General features: G+C 37.2%; 1 protein-coding gene across 1 annotated transcript in view; it reads right to left on the bottom strand.

The window, feature by feature from the left end:
* The window catches only part of PTPN3 (protein tyrosine phosphatase, non-receptor type 3), a 106,066-nt gene that overhangs the window by 33,995 nt on the left and 47,674 nt on the right, over positions 1-24,397 (bottom strand). Inside the window, exons 11-16 of the mRNA XM_009330441.1 lie at positions 22,199-22,371; positions 16,968-17,102; positions 15,229-15,405; positions 3,671-3,694; positions 1,161-1,359; positions 92-169 (exon numbers count right to left, since the gene is read on the bottom strand). Coding sequence (XP_009328716.1) covers positions 92-169; positions 1,161-1,359; positions 3,671-3,694; positions 15,229-15,405; positions 16,968-17,102; positions 22,199-22,371 — 786 coding nt within the window. The remainder of the gene's footprint in view (positions 1-91; positions 170-1,160; positions 1,360-3,670; positions 3,695-15,228; positions 15,406-16,967; positions 17,103-22,198; positions 22,372-24,397) is intronic.

The raw sequence follows: 24,397 nt of genomic DNA, 5'->3' as shown, positions 1-24,397 counted from the left end.
AGCATTGCATTAAAAATGAAAAATAATCATAAAGTCAAAGCATAGTATCTCTATAAAGCATTTAAAAATAACTAAAAGATTGCTGTTTTACCTTTAGATTAAATCCAAACTTCCCGTCTTCATCTGGTATGATACGCACCAAAAGTAAATCTCCCTCAATTAGATCATTCTGCAATACATAGAAAAAACAAACCAAAACTTTTCTGATTTTTAAAAGAAAACACCAGCAAATTAGAAAATAGTGCATCCAAATTTAGATGTGCTGAACAAGTATACTCTACGTAAATCCATGTTTAAAATAGGAAGAAGCTGTAACAGAATAGACTCATGATTGTAACCTTTTAAATTGTAAAAATAGCAACATACATAACAGCAAAAACGTTCTCTGCTTGCTCTGTCCGAACACTGTTACTCTCATCTCAGCTTTCTCAATTGATAGCTCCTATTAAAATTTTCAATGTGTTGTCTTTACTAAAGGTGACTTAAGAGGAAAAAAAAATGTTAGGTGCAACACATTTGAATCAATTCTGCTCTAAGGACTATGAAGTGACTATTTCTTTCCCAATTTTTCTCCTGTAAATGGGTGCACTGGTCTCTTCTGCAAGTGATCCACAAGCCAGAAGGATTAAAAGTTGGCAAGCAGCTACTGGCCGGGCAGGCTAGGAAGCTGTCCAGCACCACTCTGGAAAAGGCTGGAGAAAGGGGAGGAATGATCCACTACCATAACGCTAGCAGGGAGCAGCTGCTCTCCAGCCAGCGCAGAATTCAAAGGATGATGTTTAGCCATCCTAAAGAGGAGATGCCTGGGATAAAGCAGAGTTGTGTCTGCTATCAAGACATACAGCAGCTTGAGTTATCTGATCTTTCCTTAGAGGAATAAGATTTAATCACGTAAGTATTCCCATTCCACGAGGAACCTCCCCTGGAGATGCTTCTGGAAACCTGGACGCTATGGAAATCAGTGTAGTTGGCAGGCTTGCCTATCATACTGTGTACACAATCTTGGATAAATTCGAGTAGTAGAGACAAGATTTATTCTTATTACTGCATAAAATATGCTCATCCTGGAATATAACCATGCTTTTTGTGGGTTCTTAATCTACAGTTCAAAGATACATTTAGTACTAGTTTTGACTTTAAAAGAAGGCAATTGAGCATACCTTATCACAGTAGTACTGACTGGAATCTTCTGTAGAGCTACTTTTTGTAACATTGTCATACGTTTCTAAGAACTGTTTATCGACCCCTTCCAATGGGTAAGAGCCAGAAATGTTACCAACTCCATTTGGAGACTGAGCCAAGGCTTTAGGTGAGGTACGGGTCAGAGAACTCCGCATTGGACTGTTTCCCAATACATTCCTTCATTAAAAAAGGATAAATAAATATTACAAAGGTATCGTTATCCAGATTTTTAAATTAAATAGTAAAACATACAAATGCACTGCCCAGTTAAAAGAGCAAGCCAACTTTGTACTTTAGATTTAACACCACTTCTTGAGGTGCAGGGTAACAGGATTGGAGTATGATCTACGCCTATCATTTGACCAGTGGACATCCAGAAATATGGACAAAACAAAACTAGACTAAAGAACTAAAGACTAAAAATTTTGCTAAAACATTTTTAGCAAAATACTTGGATGTCAGCACTGAAAGGCACTTGTTGCAGTGGTCCAGGAAATCACAGTAACACGAAGAGAGCTGAACCCCAGGGAAAAGGCACTTCAGTTGCCAATCCTACCCATGAAAACCTTTTGCCATGATTCCACTCTCATTCTTGCAAAGCACTTGTTTTTCATTCCTCCCTCTTATGAGTGCCATCTCAACCTTATCCCTCTGGGAGAAGGCGCTTTGCAGAAAAGCCATGGTAAATTGTCAGAGAAATAGGAAATGAAGTGACAATGAAAGGTTTAATGGCAGTTAATATATTCTGTCATTGAGGTAGCTATAACCATGAAGAAGATCCAGAATTAAATGGGGGTGCAGACCTGGCCTAGTGAGTCAAGACCCTTAAAATTCAAGGATAACAAAAACGGGTAAGTAAATGAACACCTCAAATCTTAGAATTGGCCAAATTGCCCGGTCATGCTCCAGGACCATTCAAATATTAATTTAGCTACATGCCCTCTTCTGAAGAGGGCATGGAAATGCAGACCTCTGTCTAATACAACTAAACCCCTTCTTTAATTGGATCAAACTCACAGATACCATACCTACGAACTGCTCCGTCTTTATAAATACTACATAGTACTTTGTCTATGTACTGTCTGGGGGACATAAACCCCTGTCCTGGGGAAAGCTCGGGTATAGCTCAGACGCTGTTTCACATCACTATCACACAGCGCTGCGTATGGCAAAAACTGAGTCCTAGCTGCTTGTATTACCCCACTGCAGGCAGATCTTTCACTTACACGACAGATCATCATGCTCAGTGGCAGTACATCTTGCAGGAATACTCTGCACTGCTACTGACAACCCAGCACTGCAGTGAAGCATATTTGATCCTTGGAAGTACATGGGCTGTTAGTTGTTAATTGCAGTTTATCCCTAAAAAGCAACATGAAATTCTCACAGGGTTAAAGTAGCAGAAGTATATGCAAGTAAACCCTGGCACTGAAATCTGTAAATTCAAACATTCATCTCTGCTCTGGTACTAGTCTAACTATATATGTGAGCTTTTCTGAACCATTTCCAGCAGCCACTGCTAGCTGTCAATGAAGAAGTAATACCACGCTACAGACAAATGTAGCCTAGGCTTTTAACATACAGGACTCGCACTGCAGCAAAATTTAATAATGCGAACATTAAATAACACTTATTTCTCAGCTTGTGGAAATCTGACTGCAACAAACGTAAACATTCTGAAAGGTGCCATCAAGCAAACTTGTTCTTGCCATAATATTGCTGATGTTCAGTTATACTACGTGTACTTGGCAATGGGAATGAAGTGTTTTGTGCAACATTTGCAGAATTTTCAGTTATTACAGGAAAGATTTTTTTCAGTGTTCGGGAGATTTTATTCACTTGGCGCTCTCAGTAATTTGAAAACACTTTAAAGTAGTGAACTATAACGACACTTAAAGGAATTGTACTGTCAAAAATCTTGTTTTTATCTGATGGCTTCCAGGACTCTTCACGATTCCTGTGAGGTCAATAGTAAGCAAGTAGGAACATTGTTTATGTAAATACATCCTAATAAGTTTTTCAGAACATAGTAACTTAAAAAAACCCCACAAAACAAACAAACCCCAAAACATTTCACTTACAAGTTGATATTACAGATCATAATGATTTTTCAGTGTAGAAAAAAAATTAACAATACCAGAAAAATGTGACAAATTATTTCAGTTAATGCCTTCTGGCACTATATAAAGTGTTACCAGATGAAATTACCAGTGGATTTTTGCATCATTAAACTTTTACAACGATTTTTAACCAACTTTTTTGTTAATAGCGATTAGGTGTGTATTAGGACTTAAGACTTTCCACATCCTGATCCAAAAACTTATTTTTTTTTTTTCCACAAATCTTTACAGTCTTCGTTGGTTTATACATTTATTTGTGTCTCCTAACCATACAAGACCAGTACTTCAAAAAATCAGTTCAAATTATGTATTTTATGATATATCTTTAAGCTAGAGATTCTATAGTAGAAAGTTCAAAGAAAACTCACTTTGGTGATTCTTGTTCAGATGACCTGTTTTAAAAAGAAAAAGTAAATGAACATTTTTTCTTCAGGAAAACAAGAACTCAACTCTAATAAAAAAAAATACGCCTGCATAAAAGCCAAAAAGCATGCTAACAGTAAATTAAAGAATACTTAATCCTATGCTGAAAGTCTGAATCAGACAATTACGGAATTTATGAAATGCTCAACAATAATCCCAGGGCAGCTCTAACCACGCACTTCCACTTCTGGCACAAGCCCAACTACAGACAACACACATCTGCTACGGCAACTTAAACTATGTAGGAGTTTACAGAGGCAATTATTTAGCAAGACACACTACATCATTTAAGAAAGTTTTAGATGTGGATCACAATGACTACAGATGTCACTGACTGTATTTTGTAAAAAGTCAAATGTGGCAAAATCTTTATGTATAGGTAACAAGAAATGAGCATAGGCTGCTTCAGAAGCATGAATTTTCTTACACATTCTCATAATGCAAGAGCAGAACAGATGTTGACAGAGAACTTTAAGATAAATCAACTAAAGCAGAAGTGGTTACACAGATGAGGATAATCTAGCACGGAAAAGAAATCAAAATTTGCAGTACAGAGCATTTTCCAAGATATTAAATTAGCTTCATCAGAAATCACCTGAAACAGTGAGCTAAACTATTTTACGTCAATTAAAACAACAGCTGTGATACTAAGATAAATTTGAAAGTAAAAGTTACCAAAAAGGTGCTTGCAAAGCAAAGTAAGTTTAAAGCAGATGGGATAGCTTTACAAATTTAATTAAGTAGTGACCAAAAAACCTGGAGTGATACAAGTCCATGCTGGAAAAATACAAACATGAAGTAGTTTGGTTTGAATGCAAAGTTGTTGAACTGTCAAGTTATAGGAGGGAATTCACATTATACAGTTAAATTTTCAATTATTGTTCTCTAAAACAACCTCAGTACTAAGAATTATGTACTATGTTTCATCAAAACTACAGTAAAAATAGCATCAGTATCAGTCTAGTCAAGTTTCCTTATACATATTCTACCATATGAAGAAATTCTTCCTTGAGAAGCAGAGATGGTGAAGCTTGATTCCCCTAAGAATTTGTGGAGGTTCGGGTTGTGTTTTCTTTTAATTTTTTTTTTTTTTTTTTTTAAAAGCACTAAACTTCTTCCTTTTTTACTGCAGTCATGCCTTCCCTTCTGATTCCACTGACATCCACCCCCACCCTCCCACAAATACCTCTGGTTCTCCTTGTTTGCAATCCCCATAGTATTTTTACCCCCTAAGTGCCAGCAGTGCAGAGCAGACCCTTTGGGAACGTGCACTCACTTGCTGCCTGGTCAGCCCACATCTAAACGGAACAGACAACCATTGAACCTGTACTGTAATCGCTCAGTTTAAGGTTTTTTTTTCTGCCTAGTCACTGACTTTCACTAATCTCGTAGAAAACTTTGCATCTCGGAAAACTCAACTCCTACATTAGATTTGACTGCAATCGTCCAGACATTCTAAAGTGGGAACAGAGGCAGACAGGCAGTGCAATGACATAAGCCTTATTTCCTTAGGAAGTCATGCTAAAAATAAAGAAACGTTGAATTTATTTTTGTTTAAGCTAATTGATTTCCTTGTGAGGCAAAGAACCATGGAACTGTATATGTTTTCTACGTTTTGCCACAGTAGAGCTACAGCTCTATTACCAAATTTTATGTGGAATTCACATTGCCATAAATTAACCCCTTTCAAAAGCCTTCACCAAAAATTTACACCCCGTAAAACTGTAATGCAAACAGACACAATGCCCCTATTTTAATATATCTCCCCTCTTCCCCCCCCCCCCCAAAAAGGGGGGGGTCATTTGAGACAGAAAACAACAACTTGGGCTTCCATTCATATAATGAGTATAAATATACAGCAAATTTTTCATCATCTCACCAATACATTTGGAGACTTAGATGTGGGATATAAATTCTTAGTAATATTTGCTGAACATTTATCTGTTGAATTATTGCACTTCAATTCAAACATATCAGCTCTGAAAGAGTTACTGAATCATTCTGTAACCTTTTAAAGTGGAAAAAGGTAAGCAAAAATTTGACCTCGAAGGCAACCAAATTCAATGCTTAAAAGAACTCATCAGGGACAATGCAGCTTTCCTAAAGTCCTTAGTAGCTCAGCATGTTATAGCTGCAGAATTTTAATCTCCACAACTTAAACAGTATTTCTAACATTTGATTATTCACTGATATGTTAACATGAATAACTAGATGATCTTTTCTGGCTATACAGTATTCCACATTTTACTAACGTATCTTCCTCATTTCACAACATAGGATAAGGACCATATTTTAAGTCAATAAAAGAGAACACTCACCAGACCAGCCATTCAACTTTTTCATCAAGAAAGAGTGCCCTTCCTTGCAAGGAGATTAAGCTTTCCATTGGTGCAGCTAACAAGCAAACACTGTAAAACTGCAGGTAATTTCTCTTCTTTACTCTACAATATATCTAAAATGATGCCATTTCAGTCTTTCACTCACTGTGGATTGCTCTGTCAGTGATAATCTTTATAATAAAACCCTTTGCCCTGAAAAAAAAAAAATCTAACTCTCCTTTTCTGTCAGGAGGACAGAAAGGAAAGGTCTTAAGAAAAGACCCCTCCTCCCCATTTCAGTGTGCCCTACCAGGGAATTCTGCTATTCTGAGAACTGAGGATGATAAACTACAGCGGAGTAAAACCCCGAGAGAAAAGGGACAACTGAAACAATAGAACTGTATCAAAACTCCCCCTTTACAAACAACTGAAGGAAACATCTGTAGGTTTATGCCCTTGTGGTGTTCTTGAAGTTCTTAAAGCCTCTTTTATAGTAACACCTGCAGGGCTGGGGAGACTAAGTGTGCCAGCACTTCCATTATCACCTCTTTTCTGAGAGCTCACCATTAAAACTAGGATTATTATTCATAAACCAAATAATTATTTGCAGCATATTTAGATATTTACAGCAACACTTTTTTGCTGCCTTTTAGAGAAATTTATGTACAGAATTACTTGCACAGTTAATGTTCAGCATTTTTACGAACAAAATGACCGTGTAAGAAGGCCACGTACATTCTTTGTACTGCATACTTAAGAGTATCATTACAGAAAAAACTTGCGGACTTCATGGTATACACAAGTTTTTCAGTGATTTTCTATACATTCCAAACATCCACATTTGTAAGCTGTTGCCATCACCCATAAAAGGATACTTTCAGTTACTCTGCATTGCCTCTATGGACCATATTCCAGTTTACCCATTTTCCATAAAAGTTTCATGTATTCTGATACTCTGCAACTGCTTGGCTTGCTGCAAGCTTTGTCTTATCAGATTTGCAATTCAACTTTAAGACTTTCTTTTTGGATGTGAAATGATTGTTTTTTGAACTGGCAAGGAAAGTGTAGTACATTTTAATAAGGATATATATTTAAAAAGAAAGGTTTACATGTAAGCAAAATATATACATGTACTACTTTCATGTATATTTGAGTGGAAGAGCACAGTAAAACTCAAAAGCCTATTAGTAGTAGTCTTAAAACCCTAATTTGAAACTAATTGAAATGTTCTGAGATCCATTGCCTAGTATTAGAAGGACATCTTCCTTGAGAAAGACTGAAGTACGTGAACAAGGACAACGTACTGTTGTGAAATGCAGCAGATTTTGTAAGAACAAGTAATTGAACACGTCTGTATGTGATTAAAAATTAAGGAAAATAACAGTTTAATTTTTTTTGTAATTATTTGCAATTTTCTACTAAGAAAGTAGTTACTAGGACTTGGCTGAATACATCTGAAGGATACTTTCATCAACTGTAGTGCTTTAAGAAATTTTGTTCACAAAAGGAATATTTTAATTAAAATAATGATGTGTTCCCATAGTACATTCACCAAATCTCACTATGCAGCTACAGTTCATTGTCTATCAAAATGGTAAGCTGAAAGAATTGAACAAATAGAGCATACGTTCAGGAAATCTATTTTCAGTGCAATACCTTCACCAGATGATGCATCACACTTACACCAGGAGCATATATGCACTTCCAGAAATTCATAGCACAGTGCAAGTGAATTTCCTTTTTGTATACTGCTTCATCATTTCATTTCCTTCCCCTCCAACTCTGGCACTGTACACATTATGCCATCTATATCACCAGCAAAAGATAGCCTTAGAATAAAGAGGTTTATAGCTTTGCAAGCATGTTTAAGAGAAAAGCTTATGCAGGAATATATTGCATTTATAACAAGTAGAATTCTGGACTCAAAGTAATTTAGGTTGGAAGGGATCTTGAGAGATCACCTAAACTCTTGTTCAAAGAAGATCCAACGTCAAAGTTAGATGAGGATGTTCAGGTCCTTGTCATGTTGTGTTTTGAGGTTCTCCAAGGATGGAACACCTCCATCTTTCTGTCAATGCATATGAGGGCTTAACTAATCTCAGTGAGACCCCCCCCTCCGTCTTTTGAGCATTTCACTTGCTTGTGTCCATTGCCTCACATTTTTTTTTTTGCTGTGCACCTCCAAGAAAAATTAGCTCCATATTCTTGATAACCCTCTTTTGGCAGAGGAAGGCAACAATGCGACTGACCCCTCCTCAACCCCCCGAGCCTTCTGGTTCTCCTCATACATCATACACTCACATCTATGAATGACTACCCAGATTTATCTCACCAATCAATGTATGACCTCAAGATCCATAATGCCTCATCTGTCAGTAAGTTTTTCTTACTGACTGATACTATACCTTATCACTTAGAAATGAGTTTTGCAGTACTCTTCTTTCTGAAATACAGGTTAAACAGAAAATTTCACAGCTAATCTTTTCTGTTAGGCCACTGAGTCTACTCTAAAAAACTACCAAAACACTTGTTCCTATGCAGTCTGCTGTACTAAACCAGACAGACATCTTTGTTTTATTTAATTACAGAGTGAACAAGAGAAACTGAATACAGTTTAAGTAGCAAGACCCTCCACACAGCTTTATCAGGTTACTTTTCCAAGCCAATAATCCAGTTATTTTTTCCCTTAAAATAGCACCTTATATACATAGTTAAATTTATATATTCTAACGTGTACCCTTCCCACTCAGAAACGTGTTCAAAAACATGAAAAAGGGCATTAAGAGGGCAAGCAACAGTTATATTAACACTCCAAGCTATTCTACCTATAGTATAAAAACACTTTAAAAAAGCACAAGCCATTAAACCTGAATTTACAAGGTCAAAAATAAGCTCTGCTCCTCACATAAAGGAGAAATTGGTCCTGTGTAGGTAACATGAATAAGATTATCCTGAACCACAAAGAAACCTCTTTGTTTCAGTAACCCTTTGCTTCTAACACCTTCTTGTCTGAAAGAAACACCAGCTTTAATGAGCAACATTCAATTAAGAGGCAAGTGTGGGTGTTGGTAACAACACATGGTCTTCCCACGAAGCCAGATTAAAACCTTAAATCCACACAGGGAAAGTTTTTAAAGAGCAGAGGATACTCCACCCTTTTCATAGGGACTGGCTGAAAACCATGCAACTTCCCGCAGCTGGTTTCTCAGAGTTTAAGAGCATTAAACAACACAGTTTTTCTTTCTTGACATTCATTCATTCACTTTCATTTCTCATTTCACTGTGAAGTGTGAACATCTGTATCACACCTCAGGCACCAGAAGATGCTTGAGAAAAAGGAAAGGAACACACAGGGAAAATTATAGTTCAAAGCTCCTTAAATACTACTCGGTTACATGTCTATGTTTTCATGGCAAACCTTGGACCTTGGTATTTTAAGTTCACCAAGTGCTTAAAATGCGCATTATTGAAACATTTAAATCTACAGATTTTATTTTACAACAAATACTTGAACACGAGGAAACAAGCAAACTCATTTTAGTCATTTCAATTTTCACGTATTTACTTGAAGGTAAAGGGTAAGCTAGTTTCTTTCATTTTTTTTCTGTTCTTGTAACAGCTCATCAGTGAAGGATCCTACACATGAACTACTGGGTGTCATAAGCATTAAGTTACATTCCCTATATATTAGCTACATTTTAAATTTATTAACAAAAAAAAAATTCAATACTGAGAGCCAGAACTTGCACTGGGGATGGACAGTGCAGTCTTTCAAGACAAAACCTGCCATCTGATACAAGATCAAGCATGTCAGAGTACATGATTCCAAAATATAATCAGCCCCTTGCCCCAGTTAAAGCCAAATTAGATTTGAAGGTTACTGCTTAAATTGAAGACATTTTGGAACTTCCCAACCTGGTCCTGAAACAGCGTCACATACTTCAGTACGACTACTTCATTTTTACTGTTGCCTTTTGCCCTCAAAAGACACAGTAGCATACAGATTGCATTAGTGTCACGGAAAGGCATATCAGTAATGATGATTTGTTCCTCTACCCCAGTGAGGCTTTCCTCATTCCACATTTGGAAACTCTAGTGGTACCTTTATCAAGAAAAACTGCAACGGTGGTAACCTTCAGGTACCATACCAGGCTAAAAAAAGGGAAAATTGTGATCACAAATAATTCCCTGCACAAGTCCATCAGCCTGCCTTTAAAAATAACCAGCTGTGGTTTAAACCTGTTACACTGTAATGGAAACATTTTTCTCAAAGGCAAGCTCTTCCAGGACCTCTAGCCAGGCTACCTATCAGGACAGCAGATGGTCAGGATGGCTTGATGCCAGATAGCCTGTTGGTATGACACAACTTTGAAAAAAAAACCCAAATTAAAGCAGCTTTTCAGCAGAGAGAACTTTAGAAATAATAAAGCCTCATAATATAATTGAATTTATTTTCTGTCTTAAAGAGAAGCCGTAAGACTTCATATTCATAACTCCTCCCTAATGCATACCTCAGTGTTTAAGGACAACTGAAGATATGTAACCTCACAGAACAGAGAGGTTTTCTACCTTACTTAAAATAAGAACTGTAGTAAGTCATTACCAGCAGTGCTTCAACGAAGGAAATGCAAATCTCAAGAAAAACATCTTCAGGGAAGCTGAAGTCAAGACTAGTAAAAGCCAATTTTAACTGAAAAACAGTTAACAAACTAGTGCACTTACTGATTAGTAAGTTTTATCTCAATATGATTCTTGAAATCATTTTAACAAAAAAATAACAGTAGTAGCATGTGCATATGTATGTAGACATGGGATAAATACAGTGACAGAGCGAGTACAAGATATAGTCGGAAGATAGACTAGATTACCCGTTCTGAACTGGTGAGGCACAGCCATAACAAAAAGTATGGTATAACACAGAAAGCAACCTATGAGACTTCGGAAGGCTCGGTGTGGGCTCCATGTCTGTGTTAGTGTTAATTTTTCAGTGGCAGTAGCAGTCAGACAAGTCGGACAGCAGCAGGGCAACAAAGAGGAGAAAGAACTGAGAGGGGAAGCTTTCTTCACAAAGGCTGGGGAGCCCTGGGCTAAACAAAAGTCCTCTTGAAGTCCTCTTCAGCACTGTCTTTGATGACAGGTTTTGTATGCAGCTGTGATTTGAGATGGTTGGCTTAGATAGGCAAACCTATTCATGCCCTGTGAATAAAGCTCTATTTAATATATGTTAATTTGGGATTAGAGCAATTTTTTGTCTATAATACATATGTAATAGACAGCTCCAATCTTTTCTGCAGACACTAATCTGAGAGAGAAAAATTGCTTCTTTTCACTATGTCTGAGCCTCAAATTGTACTTGAATGTGAAAGTACCTCAGATAATTTGGGTAGCAGAAGCAGTCTAGCTACACCAACACGAGACTCGCAAGCTTGCCCTGATTTTCTGTAGTTCATCTATGCACGTGGTTTGCTCTATTTTCTAATTTTCTTTTTTCCAGTCACAGCCTGTTGGATACACCTCAAATTTAAGTTAGAAGGTAGAACGTTCACACAAAGTACATTTTTAAAACAATCACTGTATTCTTCAGAGAAACAATATAATAAACGACAAAATATTCTTGGCTCTCATTTCCAGTATGCTTATTTAGAAGTATTTAACAGTAAACATAGTTCTAGGTGCTGACATGTTGATACAGCACAACATATTTAAAGAAATGGAAGAAGAAATGTTAATAACTGATGTGTTTATGCCCTCTAAACTGAAAGCTGTTCCACATAATTTGTTTTCTAAATTGTGTACTGTTTTATAGAATGAAAATAGAACTCGATTGATTCCCTTAAGTGGGTAAACACAGCAAGGAAGAAAATTGATTATTAAGAAAATAATTATACTTGGTATTGTCAGGAAGTAAAAAAAGGTATATAGGGTGTCCTGGTTTCGGCTGGGATAGAGTTAATTTTCTTCCTAGTAGCTGGTATAGTGCTGTGTTTTGGATTTATTATTATTATTAGGATTCTATTTTATTTCAATTATTAAACTGCCTTTATCTCAACCCACGAGTTTTCTCACTTTTACCCTTCCAATTCTCTCCCCCATCCCACCGGGGTGGGGGGAGTGAGCGAGCGGCTGTGTGGTGCTCGGTTGCCGGCTGGGGTTAAACCACGACACAGGGAAGTAAGTGCAGGCGTATGTACTCTGTCAGCAGTGGTGGCTTCTGCAGTTCTGATACCCACCAAGGTTCCAAACGTGCCTTGGTAGGATTCCATACACAGTAAGTCTTGTTATACAAACTTTACCTATATTTGTCTCAAAAAGCACTGTACCACAACAGATCAGTTTGAAGGTAGGTCTATCCTGGACCACTTGTTGTTTTGACAAAAAGGACTTAAGACACTACCCAGGGGCTGGAGTGAAACACGTGAAAACTATACCCCCACCCCTGAAATGCTGATGGCAGCCTGAAAAATAGAGAAGAGCCATACCCCGTGCTAACTGCAGCTTGCGCAGTCTTGAGCTGCAGATACAGTAAATGCAATTGATGTATTGATGTAAGCATACTTAGTTTACAAAAATCAAGCAGCTGCATGATTATAGTTAAGATTTGAGGTCCCAGACATAACAATTCAGTGATTAAAAATCAGCATCTTACAGTGGTTTGCTAGTAGCTCTCCAAAAATTTTCAGATTTTTTTTCATATCAAAGCTATTCATTAGTTATAATTAGCATTAACTAACACCTTTTTTGATAGTCTCAGATGGCAGGCTAGGCAGTAAAAAAAGAGCCCTCTAAAGACAACATATGTTAGCAGGACTATGAGAAGCTACTCTTGGCTCTCCTCTAAGGAAAAAGAAAACCAGATTTACAACTGCAATATTTTTCCATAACGTTTCAGTTACGTCAATTCAAATCTACTAGACCAGCATGGCAAAAATGGGTAAGCTGGCTTTATCAGTACACTACAAGGTGATTTATAGTTAATATCTAAATATTCCTGAAGTGTGGCAAAAGTCCAGGACAAGTGTTTGTCCATATTTAATACTGAAGATATGCAAGTTAAACTTTTTTTTTCCTAATAAAACAGATTTAGCTGATAGGGTAAGATTCCCTCTTTCAATAAAGCATTCAGGGAAAGAAAGATTTGACTACACATATATACTTAATTTTACTTTACATCTTTCAATAAGGAGAGTGAGGCAAGTAATGACTACTGTAAGAATATAAAAGAAAAAACAGAATGTGGTCTAACAAACTGTTGGAAACTTCAGTGTAGAGAAGAAACATTTTTTTATTTGTTTGGTTACTGTATATTTGACCTCAGTTGTTAAAAAGGGAAGTATTAATGACCATTTTACTTCACGAAAGTAACAGTCAATACAGCAAAGGACCTTTCATTCCATGCATTACATTCTCCTTCCAAAACACACACTTCAAATTTAAATTAATCAGATTTATGCAAGCATTTTTTCAGTTATCTGCAGAGTATCAAATACTATAAAGATACCCAAGAAACCAAGACTGCGTTGGGGATAAGACATATAGAAAATTTTGGTTATATGAGGAAATAGCAGTAATCTTCTCCACAGTGAGTGATATTACTCAGATACAGCATAGTCATTTAGTGCTCAGAAAATAAACGAACGTGCTATTTTCAAATTTAGAACGTCCTATTTTCACTGTCTGAGAAACAGCATAAAAGCAGGCTTTCCCACTCCATTCTCAGTAGGCATAGGAGAGGTGAAACAGGAAGGAAAGGAAAAAAACTACAAGGGAAGAAAAGAAAAAGGAAAAGAAAAAACCCAACAATGTACTAACTGGCAGGATACAATCTGCCAGTCACAGAACACAGCATGGTAACTTAGTTTTCTGTCTACTTATCATCATCTTCTACCCCCATCATCTCCTCTTGTGGTCTGCCTCTCATTATTTTTAATCAGAAAATACTTCTAAAAGTGTATAATCTGTAAATGTTAAAACATAGGAAAGACATGGCTTTCTATCTATGACTATTCACAACATCTAGAGGCATCACTTTTATGTATTATCATGGCTATCACTGACACTACTAATACTAAAGTTCACCTGACTTCCAGTCAGAAAAATAGAAAAACAATTTAAAACACCACAGTGACAAACTCCAAATATGCATACAAACATGTTAATTTTTCCCTTCTTTCATAGAAATCCTCTGCTGTAATATAGTAACAATACATAAATAATATTAATAAACAATAAATTAAAATTTGAAGAAAACCAGTTTAAATCCAGAGTTTAAAACTACAGTTAGTAGCTGAGCACCATCACAGAGGTGGGTGAGTCCTATCAGCTTCCATTAATACATTGCTTCTCAAAATACATCTTGCCTTAAAGTTACTAGGGATCACTAGAAACCATTTTCCTTTTGTAACATTACAAAAGAACCTGCATTTGAATACACAGTATTCTCCCCAGCTGAAAGTTTTAAAGTAGCTCTGTTTTCTTTTTGAGACTGATCAATTATTTCTGAAGTTAATATTGTGTTAATCTGAAGTTACTCATTAAGAAAAGCCTCTGTAAGGTAAGAGTGAAGCCACACATAAAATGTAATATATGAACAAACAAATAATCAGTGCACAAAGATAGGTGCTTCAAGCCCTGGAAGCAAACCTAGCAGTGGTTGGACCGCTGCAGGGGAGGACAAAGTTGGTCCTCAAGGAATACAGCAAAAATGCCTCAAGGCAAAAAGCAGAGACTGCCTTTAGACTAGCAATCTACAATTCCTCTGAGGAAGAGAGAGCGGGATGACCGCTAACATTATTACATTCTTGTGTTTACTCAAATACAGTAACTCTTTCAACTGACGATGCTGAGCTGATTCCTCCACTGTCAACAGAAAAAAAGAAAAGGAAGAGTTTATAAAAGGTAGGAAAGGGATACAGAAGCTACTAGGAAACAGGATATTACAGATATGAACAGGCATGCCGTAATAGCTTCTCTAAATTTACTGAGAACTCAACTACTGAGAATTGTTCAGGGATGAAGGGCTGGTTTGTTTTTAACTTGTCATTTTGTATCATGTAACATAAAATTGTTTGAGCTCATTTTAATATTGTAACTGATGATGATTGTTTTATACTAAGGCTGTTTGGTATTTTGTTTGATGTTTTTTAAAAAGTCAAAACAGGCAATGAATTGTTTGCAGAAGTCCTTACCTCCTCTGTGGACTACGGTTCTGAGAGAACTCCGAATCACTGTCCTTTGATGTTGGAGAGCCCTTATATGTATAAAAAACATCTTCTGTTTCAGTAATATAACTAATCTCATTTGTAAGGTTATCTACAGATGAGTGTCGTGGTTTACGAATTTCATGACGTAGTCTAGGACTCCGCCTTAAAAATAAGGAACACAAACACAAGTTGGAAGATCAGAATAATTCATAAAACTTTATCAAAGTGAAATTTCTATCCTATTGCAATTTATGTCCCAAAATCTTCATGACAGGCCTATAGGTCTCACCTTAAATAATCAAATTTTAAACATTTTGTATGGTATACTAGGCAATCATACACTGCTAGGTTCAGTACACTGAACCGATTTGGGTTTTTTCCCCCCCTCTGAAATGCTACCTGTATTGTTAAAGTTCTAATCATAGGATAATTCAGATTGGAAGGGACCTATGGAGGTCATCTAGTCCAAACTCTCTGAAAGCAAGCTCCACTGAGGTCAGAGCAGGCTGCTTAAGGCTTTATCTAGTCAGATCTCAAAAAACTTGAAGGATGGAGACTACACAGCTTCTCTAAGCAACCATTGCTCGACTGTCCTTGTGATGAAGCAGTTTTTCATTATGTCCAGACAGAGCATCTCTTGTTTAAACATATACCTGTTGCCTCATCCTCTAGCTAGCCTCCAGGTAGCATCCTGGAGCGTCCATCCCACCCAACACTGAAGAACGTGGCCTCATCCTCTAGCTAGCCTCCTCCTATTTATTGCCAGGCTGTTATTAGGCATCCGGGAAACCCCTTCTTCTCCAGGCTGAACGAACACAGTTGTCTCAGCCTCTCCTCATAGGGTCAGTGCTCCAACCTCCTGACTACCTTGGTGGCTGGTGGTCTTTGCTGAGCTCGCTCAGTTTGTCAGTGTCTTTCTTGTATTAGTGGACACAAAAGCAGCTGCAGCATTCTAATAAGGTCTAATGAATGCTGAGCAAAAGGGGGATAATCACTTCCCTTGATATACCACCTATGCTTCTATTAATACCGCCAGGTTGCTGTTGGACTTCTTTGCTGCCAGAGCACACCAGACAGCTCATGTACAGCTTGCTGCCTATGAAGATTACCATGTCCTTTTCCAGAGAGTTACATCGCAGACTGTTGCACTGGGTTCTTCCTTCCCAGGACTTTCCATCTGTCTTCACTGAATTTCACACAGTTCCTATTGGCTCATTTCTCCAGGCTATCAAGGTCCCTTTGGATAGCAGCCCTGCCCCCAAGCTTATTGACTCGTCTCCCCAGTTTGCTGTCGTCTGCAAGCTTTATAAGCAAGCATTCCATTGCCTCCTCCAGGTCATAAAGATGTTAAGCAGGTCAGGTCCCAAGATAGACCCCTGCAGTACTCCACTTGTTATTGGCCTCCAGGTAGAGTATGACCCATTAAAAACTCCCCTCTGAGTCCAGTCATCCAACTTTTTTTTTTTTTTTTTTTTTAAAAACCATCTTGTTGTCCACCCTTTCAGAACATGTCTTGACTTGGGTATAATATTTTGGCAGACAGTATCAAAGCCTTGTTAAAGTTGAGGTAAGTGACACCCACTCTTCCCCTGTCATCATATATATTCTCAGAATAACAATGTTTAAATATATATGTACACACTACATAATTATTCTGCTAGAGTACATAGAATTAGAAAAGGTAGGAGGCTGGAAGGTATGGGAAAGGCTGAAACTGGATTTACCAATTAGGGGTAACAGGAGGTGATCGAGATGGAAGGCTTTTGGTCTCTAGATGCTCAACAGATAAAGATCGTCTCATAGATGGGTTCCAAACCATCCCACCTATAACTTTTCTGCAGTACTGGCTGTTTACAGACCTGAAAAGAAATAAAAAAAAAGTACGTGAATTATTTTGCATAGAAAACTTTAAATGAAATAAAATATGCTTATGAAAGTCAATTTTATAATTCATGTGTTTTAAAGAGTCCCCTGTGCTTACCCCTCCTTACTTATGCATTTGCATCCTCACAGAGCCATTTGCTGTCCTTCACTTGTGGCGATAGATCTGTTTGTTAATTCCTGCTACAATGCTAATCACAAACCTGGGTAAAAATAACTTTTTCTGAGAGCTATTTTTAACCCAATTGTGTTTAAGAAGATGGAGGGAAAAACAGGAAATTCAGTATGTCCTATTGGGACTGAACCAAGTGCCTGACAAAACATGGTTCAAATACAGGCAAAAGATTCTAGATATTCCCTGTTAAAATTCATAAGGGGTAATAATTCACTAATGGCTTCACAGAGCACAGGACTACTTTAACCATCTACCTGCTGCCTCAGCACATAAGAGGTACACCAGACCACTCTCTATTTCCAGAAAAAAGCCACATTTGAGTGATGTGTTCCGTATAGGAATAAACCATTAGAGAAAGACCTGACATGAAAAGGGGATCTCCCAAGTCTGGACTGCTTCTTGTGACAAGAACCTGACAAGATAAGGGTTGCATCAGAATCAGAACCTCAGCTAGGAAAGCAACAAAAATATCTTACTAGTGGAATTATACAGCATAAAGAAATTTTTAAAGTAGATCAAAACTGAGATAAACTAACTTCTATGCAACTTTTTACACAGCATTCCACAAGACAAGCAGAGAGATAAGATGCTCATCCTCAAGTTCACAGGCCTAGGATTTCTCATGGAAAAGCAGCAATTCGTGAGTTACAGAGAAACCACCTTTGGCTCACTAAGTCCTGAGCTGTACGTAATGGGTGGCTGGGATAGCAGAGTATGTGAGGACTTTACTATAGAGCTGAAATGCCTCAATTTTATATAGCATAAAAAAAGTTGTTTAAGCTGTGGATATTATTCGTGCTAATAGCAAACCTTAAGTATGCTTTGCATTGTACTGCTTTTTGTTTATACAAGTAGAAGAGAAAAAGCAACCCTAAACTTTTTTATATTCTGAAGTATTTTACATATCTTGTTCATGATTTTAAAGTAAATTAATTCCTTCATCTTCTAAATGTATACTTTTGAAGCTTCTCCCAGTTTAAAAAACAAAGAGGGAAAACTTAATATGAAGCATCTACATGTCAAAATCAGTTACCCATGTATGTTTTTAAGCTTAGTAAACACACAGTCCATGAACTCAGGAGAAGCTTTTGCCTGTATTATCCATTTTATTTCTGTGAGTCTTCTGAATACCAATGACAAGGCACCAACTACTCTGGTCTTCTACAAAAACAAAGAGTTATTTCAAAGAAGTCTTACATGGGTGGAGCAGAGAGGGAGAGTGGAAAAAGACGATGCATTACGAAAAATGCATCTCAAAGAATTCCATGTATTTTGCATTCATCAGTTTTCCTTTTTTACAAGTGCCTGTTCATGCATTTTCCAACGCAGGTGACTTCCGAGGTGCAACGTAACTCGTGATGGAAGCCAGAGCCCTAACCCCTAATCCTAACCCCAAACCCCTAACCCTGACCACAGAATCACTTTAACAATATATTCTCTAGATATTTCAGTTAAGGTACATAACATAAACAATCTCCTGAACTCCAAGTAGCTGCTATTCAGATGTTGAATATGAGGATATTTCTCAGCAAACATACTGAGAGGCTGCTAATGCCTTTCTGGAATGGGCTGTAGTATCTTGAAGTGACAGTTCCTTGCTCCCATCTATTACCAAGGTTATCCTTTGTGAAAAAACAGGTACATTTTTAGCTTTTCAGCAAAGAATGAGAATGCGCCTAGGGCAGGTTATTCAGCATTCAGTCCAGAAACATTGAATGAACTTACCTCTCAGAATCTGGGAGATGTGATTCAGCCTGCCCTTAGAATAAGGCTTACAGGCGATTTATACAACTCAGCAGCCTAATTTAAATGGAATTCCACTAGTACCTTAAACTAAGAGAATCTAGAAGGGCACAGAGATGTGCAAATAAGAAATTGTACTAAAAGGTTGCAAGAGTTCAGCTATTTGAACTGATGCAATAAACGCTAGGATATCTGCCTCACATGAGTGTAAAAGAACATAGTACAAGAAAGCCACAAATTCCAGAGCAAAAGTTGTGATACTTAGGGTGGTAAAACCTGAATGTAACCCCCTTTAAAGCTGACAGAAGTTGGATGGAAAGAATTATTGAAGACAAGTCAATCTTAAAACCTCCAGGGTTTGTGTGGTTGGTGGGGTTTTTGTGTGCATGTTTGGTTTTGTGGGGTTTTTTTGTTCGTTTTTGTTTGTTTGTTTTACTCAATGAAAAATTTTGCTCCCTTTTGTAAGGGAGAACGCAGAATCCCTTTTTTGGTTGTGTAGCCTCCACATGAGCTCAGAGCCATCCTTGAAAAGGAACGTGGAAGCTCATGTTGTCTCTTACAACACTCCATAATCACAAACAAGTAGGAAAGTAAAAATTTTCAATATATGACAGATGACTTCGGAAGTGACTTGTTCACACCTTTTCTTAAATCTTTTGAGAAAATAATTTGCTGAGTGACAGCGACCAAGTTGATAGGAACTACTGAAAGTCTTCCAAAATTACTGTTGCTTCATATGTACTTTAGCAGTCTCTGATAGTAAAGGTTGCAGAGTCACTTCTGCCTCATGTAGATCCTAAATTTCACACTTGTTGCTGGCATAAATATGGCCAAAGAATGCATTAGTACAGAGGATATCATTAAGCTGATGGAAGCTATCACAATGAACAGTTCCCCCTAGAGATTCCTTAAGAGCCTAAATAAGCAATTCACCAGAGATAACACCTCAGAACATAAAATAACTTGAAAAGGAGTCTTTCTTAGTAACTCACTTCAACAGTGAGAACTCTCTTGCATGCTACAGGCTCTTAAGAAATTGTAACAGTAAAATTTGTCAAATATCAAGTGTTTGGTAAAAATTGGAATGATACTAAACTGGTACTCTCTAGAACTTGTACTGTTTTCTTTCTTAACATTACAAGGGCTGTGCGCAATGCCTGTGTGTGCATGTGTATATACAAGCATCAGGATTCTGAATCTATTTGCAAATTTGAGAGAAATAAAGCACTCCAGGAAGTGACAATCCTACAAGCTTTGAGAAAGTCACCTCCTCAAAACCTTCACTATAGGAAGAACAAGTTCATATCACTCCATAGCAGAGCTAGTTCTCAAAATACAGATCTGTAAAACATTAGAAAATTAGATTACTGTTCTTACAACTACTTGTTTTCACTTGCTTCAGCTATGATCTAGTAGCAGGCGAAAATATGGAATTCCACTGCAGCAGAAAACATAACATTTTATCAGCCTTCTTACTATTGGGCAGCCCTCATGGCTTAACTGCTTCATTTACAAGCAATACTAGTCCACTTGGTACGAATTTCTGCAATGTCTAAAGAGACATGACAGTATGAAAAGCCAGCCAGCCAAAGTAGGGGAAACTATTTGAACTAAGATGACATCGTTCAAAAATTAAAGCTTATCCAAATAGGAAAGTGAGAATCAGTCTGACAAGTTAAATGTGAAGTTAAACTGTTAAGGGAACACACCACAAAAACCCCACAAACAAATACCACCCACAAACAAAAAGAAAACAGTAAAATATGTCTCTAAAAATCATCAGAACAAGTAGTCTACAGAGACTACAGATCATGAAAGGACCAAAGAACCCTCCAAAATCTCACACTCAGAGAAGATAATGATGTGAGACTTTTTCATTCACTATTAATATGAAAGATTTTTGATATGTTTCATGACAATTTTTTTCAGGGGTGGGGTGGGGACAGGACACGGACGAGATGATGACAACACACAACATGACACATTTGTAGCTGAATTGCTGATAAATGAAACAGAACAAATCAACATAATGAAAGAAGTCACTGGGACTGACACTTATTAAAAAAAAAAAAAATCTAAAAGCCCCTAAGATGAAACAGCAGAACCACTTGAGTATAACCCCCCCACTTTAAACTGCTGATTTAATCTACTCAAGATTTCAAAAAGACTTTTGACAAGGTCCCTTAAACCCATAAAGAAACTAAGGAGCTAGGGAATAGGGTCCTCACTTGGAGGAATTACCTGTCACTTGTGACATAAAAGAGAGAATAGGAAAAAATGTTTTAGATTTATAGTGAAAAAAGGTCAGCAGTGAAGTCTTAGAGGGATATCTGTTGGGGGCTCTGCTGTTCAACACATTCACTAGTGATCTAGAGAAAAGAGTGAACAAAGTTTGCTGAAGATATTAATTGCACAGGATGGCAAAAATAATGGTCAATTGTGAAGAAATGCAGGACATTACAACGTCAAGTGACCAGACAATAAACTGGCAGATGAAGTTTAATGAAGTTAGGGCCCAGTTGGTACATATGGGAAGGAACAATCTCAACTTCATACAGTAAAATGACAGGCTCTGAAGTATTACGTTTGGGGTACTAGATCTTAGATGCCACTGTGAAACTACCAGCTCCATGACTAGCAGAACCCAACGAAGCAAATAAAAGGTTAGAAGTTTCACAAAAGTGGTATTCGAATACTTGGATAGGACAAAGGTTTTCATCTCGTCAGCAGTAAGTGGTCTGTATGATGCACTCCAGAAATTGCCCTAACATATTAAACAGAGTGTGTATGACACTAAGGGGTAAACAGTTCAAAACAAGTCTGTTCTGCAAATTCTCTTATTGGATCATTAGCTACATGACATTTTTACTTTCTAGTGTTTTTATACCTCAAACTGAAACAGCAAGTTGAAACAATACCAGTAAAACATACTTACATTCAAATACCTTTTTAGGAAATTATAAGAAAAGTTCTGTTGTAATGACACCACGTTACAGAAACTGAAACTACAGCTATATAACTTGTCAAGTGGTTCACATACAGACTGGGACACAGCTGTGGGCAGAACTGAACTCTGCCACTCCAACTTGAGCTATCACTGACACAAACCCTCCCATTCCCATCACAAAGCAAAACATGCTTTCACACAATACTTACTTTGCTGGATTTCTAGAACCCAGGGTCCAATAATGTGACAATATCTTTTTTTCATGAGGTAGTGACTTCTTTGCCTGAAAAAATGTGTGATGCTCTACACAAGATTTCCATAGATTTTTGCAGGCTCTGTAATTTAACATGTTGAAGGCAACAATATGCTCTCTGGATTCATTCTGTAACAGTAGGGAATACCATGTTTCAATATATACAAGCAGATCAAACATAGTAAACAAACTCATAAAACAACAATAAAATTACTTTTAGCTTAAACAGGAAAAATGCATTTAGGAAAACAAAAAATCAGCGTGTAGTAGATTTTGAGCTGAAGATGGCCAAAACATCCCTGTGACTATATGAAATTGTAAACTGCAAAATGAACATTTTAAAAGCTTAAGCAATACTGAAAAATTGTTAAGTTTTTCAGTTCCTAATCCTTACAGTGTTAATGAAATATTTAAGTCTAGAGTGGTAAAGACTTTGTATATACGAGCATAATATTAAACAGCTAAATATAGTTTCAGGTTTCCAGTCAGATCTTGACCTCCTATGACAAACGAAACTCTTTTAAACATTCCGTTAAGGGTGCAATGTAGAAAGGAAAAAAAGCCCTCAATCTTTTAATTCAAACTCTTCACATAAGGCTTCAATTCAATAATGTTTTCAAGAGCCATAGTATGCAAAAAGCATCTGCTTGATAGTCTTTTAGAAGATACTGAAGATGTTAACAGTGATCCATCTTGGGGGGGAAAAAAAGTAGCTGTGATGGGACTGGAGCTGCTGCTACTGCTGTTCAGATTCAATCCTGCTTTCTGGATGATAACATGAGGCCACAATGAGGAGACCAAAAGGAAGCAGAATACAAAGCTTGTGTGCCTTGGTGCAAACTCTTACTTGTAACTTCAGTGTCGAAGTGCCAGTGAAACACAGGTGTAACACAATTGTGCCGCCCACGTTTATGCTCTCGCCAACCGTAGCACTTGTTGAGCTATTTCAGATCCCAAGAGAGTTTTGCACAAGATATAGCTTTGGTTAGTTAATATCGTTATTGATGCAAAGAAAGTGGAATGAGGAGTAAAGCAAAGAGGAGAAAGGAAGATAGTATGAGACCTGAGTTAATTGCTATCACAGCTCAGCACTTCAGTGAAAAAAAGAAAGTTTTCGATTTCATCTCGAATCTTTTCCAGTTGCTCTGAATTATGGCTGAATTTGACACCTCAGCATACAATTAGCCAGGCAACCATCTCAGTAAAGCTCTCTTTCTAGCTCATACTTTGGAGAAAGTCAGGATTTGGGTCGCAAAGCCTTTTTATTAAAGGACTTAGAAAGACCTAATAAAGCTCTTTCTCATACAGTCCAGCAAGAAATAGAGGTCCCACCTGGATAACACCTTGATTTCTAGTTGCCATTGTCCTTTCGTTTGTTCACAGCAGCGATCCTACTGGGAAGTAACTACAGACCATTTTGGCTGGAATAATCAACCTGTTTTTCTTGTATTATTTTTATTTCTAGGCAACATTTTACAAATACCATGTATCAGAGATCAATGCCACTTTCTGCAAGTCACTTTATGACTAGTTCAGAGAATCTATGACTGAAGTCACTATTTTAGAAAACCAATGAGAATCTTGACAAAGATAAAAAGGATTTGCCCCTTGATGTTACACAGGCACTACAAAACATTACCTGATTGCAATCTTCAAGGCATGTTTTCCCTATATCTATTAAAACATTTAATTTTTTTTTTTTTTTTTTCTTTAAAAGAAGTAGGGTTTGTTATTTGAGCCTTATGCATACTGGAACCAATTCATCTTTGTCAGTTCACCACAGTCGCTTCTAATTAGCTTAAATAAAATAAAGTGTGCAACCATAGTGAAATTTTAACTCGGAATTTCTTCCAATATAAAAAGCATACATCACTTAAAGATTTAACGACAAACAGCATTTCTTACATACCCTCTGTTGGCCGAATACCACTTGAAGCATTTTACACTACTCCAGAAGACAAATAGAAGAAAGTGGATAGTTATTTTTGTCAGCCTGAAGTACTGGTCTTTCAGTGGCCATCAAAATTAGATTATCCAAACATCTCAATTATACTGAAAAGCCATAGTGTAAAGATAAGGAATTAAGTACATTTAATATTCCATTTTTAAATTTAGGTTTGAAAATAGTAATGAATCTTGCTCTCTAAGCCATCAG

Source organism: Pygoscelis adeliae, unplaced genomic scaffold, assembly GCF_000699105.1.
Source record: "Pygoscelis adeliae isolate BGI_AS28 unplaced genomic scaffold, ASM69910v1 Scaffold78, whole genome shotgun sequence".
Taxonomy (NCBI): domain Eukaryota; kingdom Metazoa; phylum Chordata; class Aves; order Sphenisciformes; family Spheniscidae; genus Pygoscelis; species Pygoscelis adeliae.
This window is presented reverse-complemented; position numbering and strand designations above follow the sequence as displayed.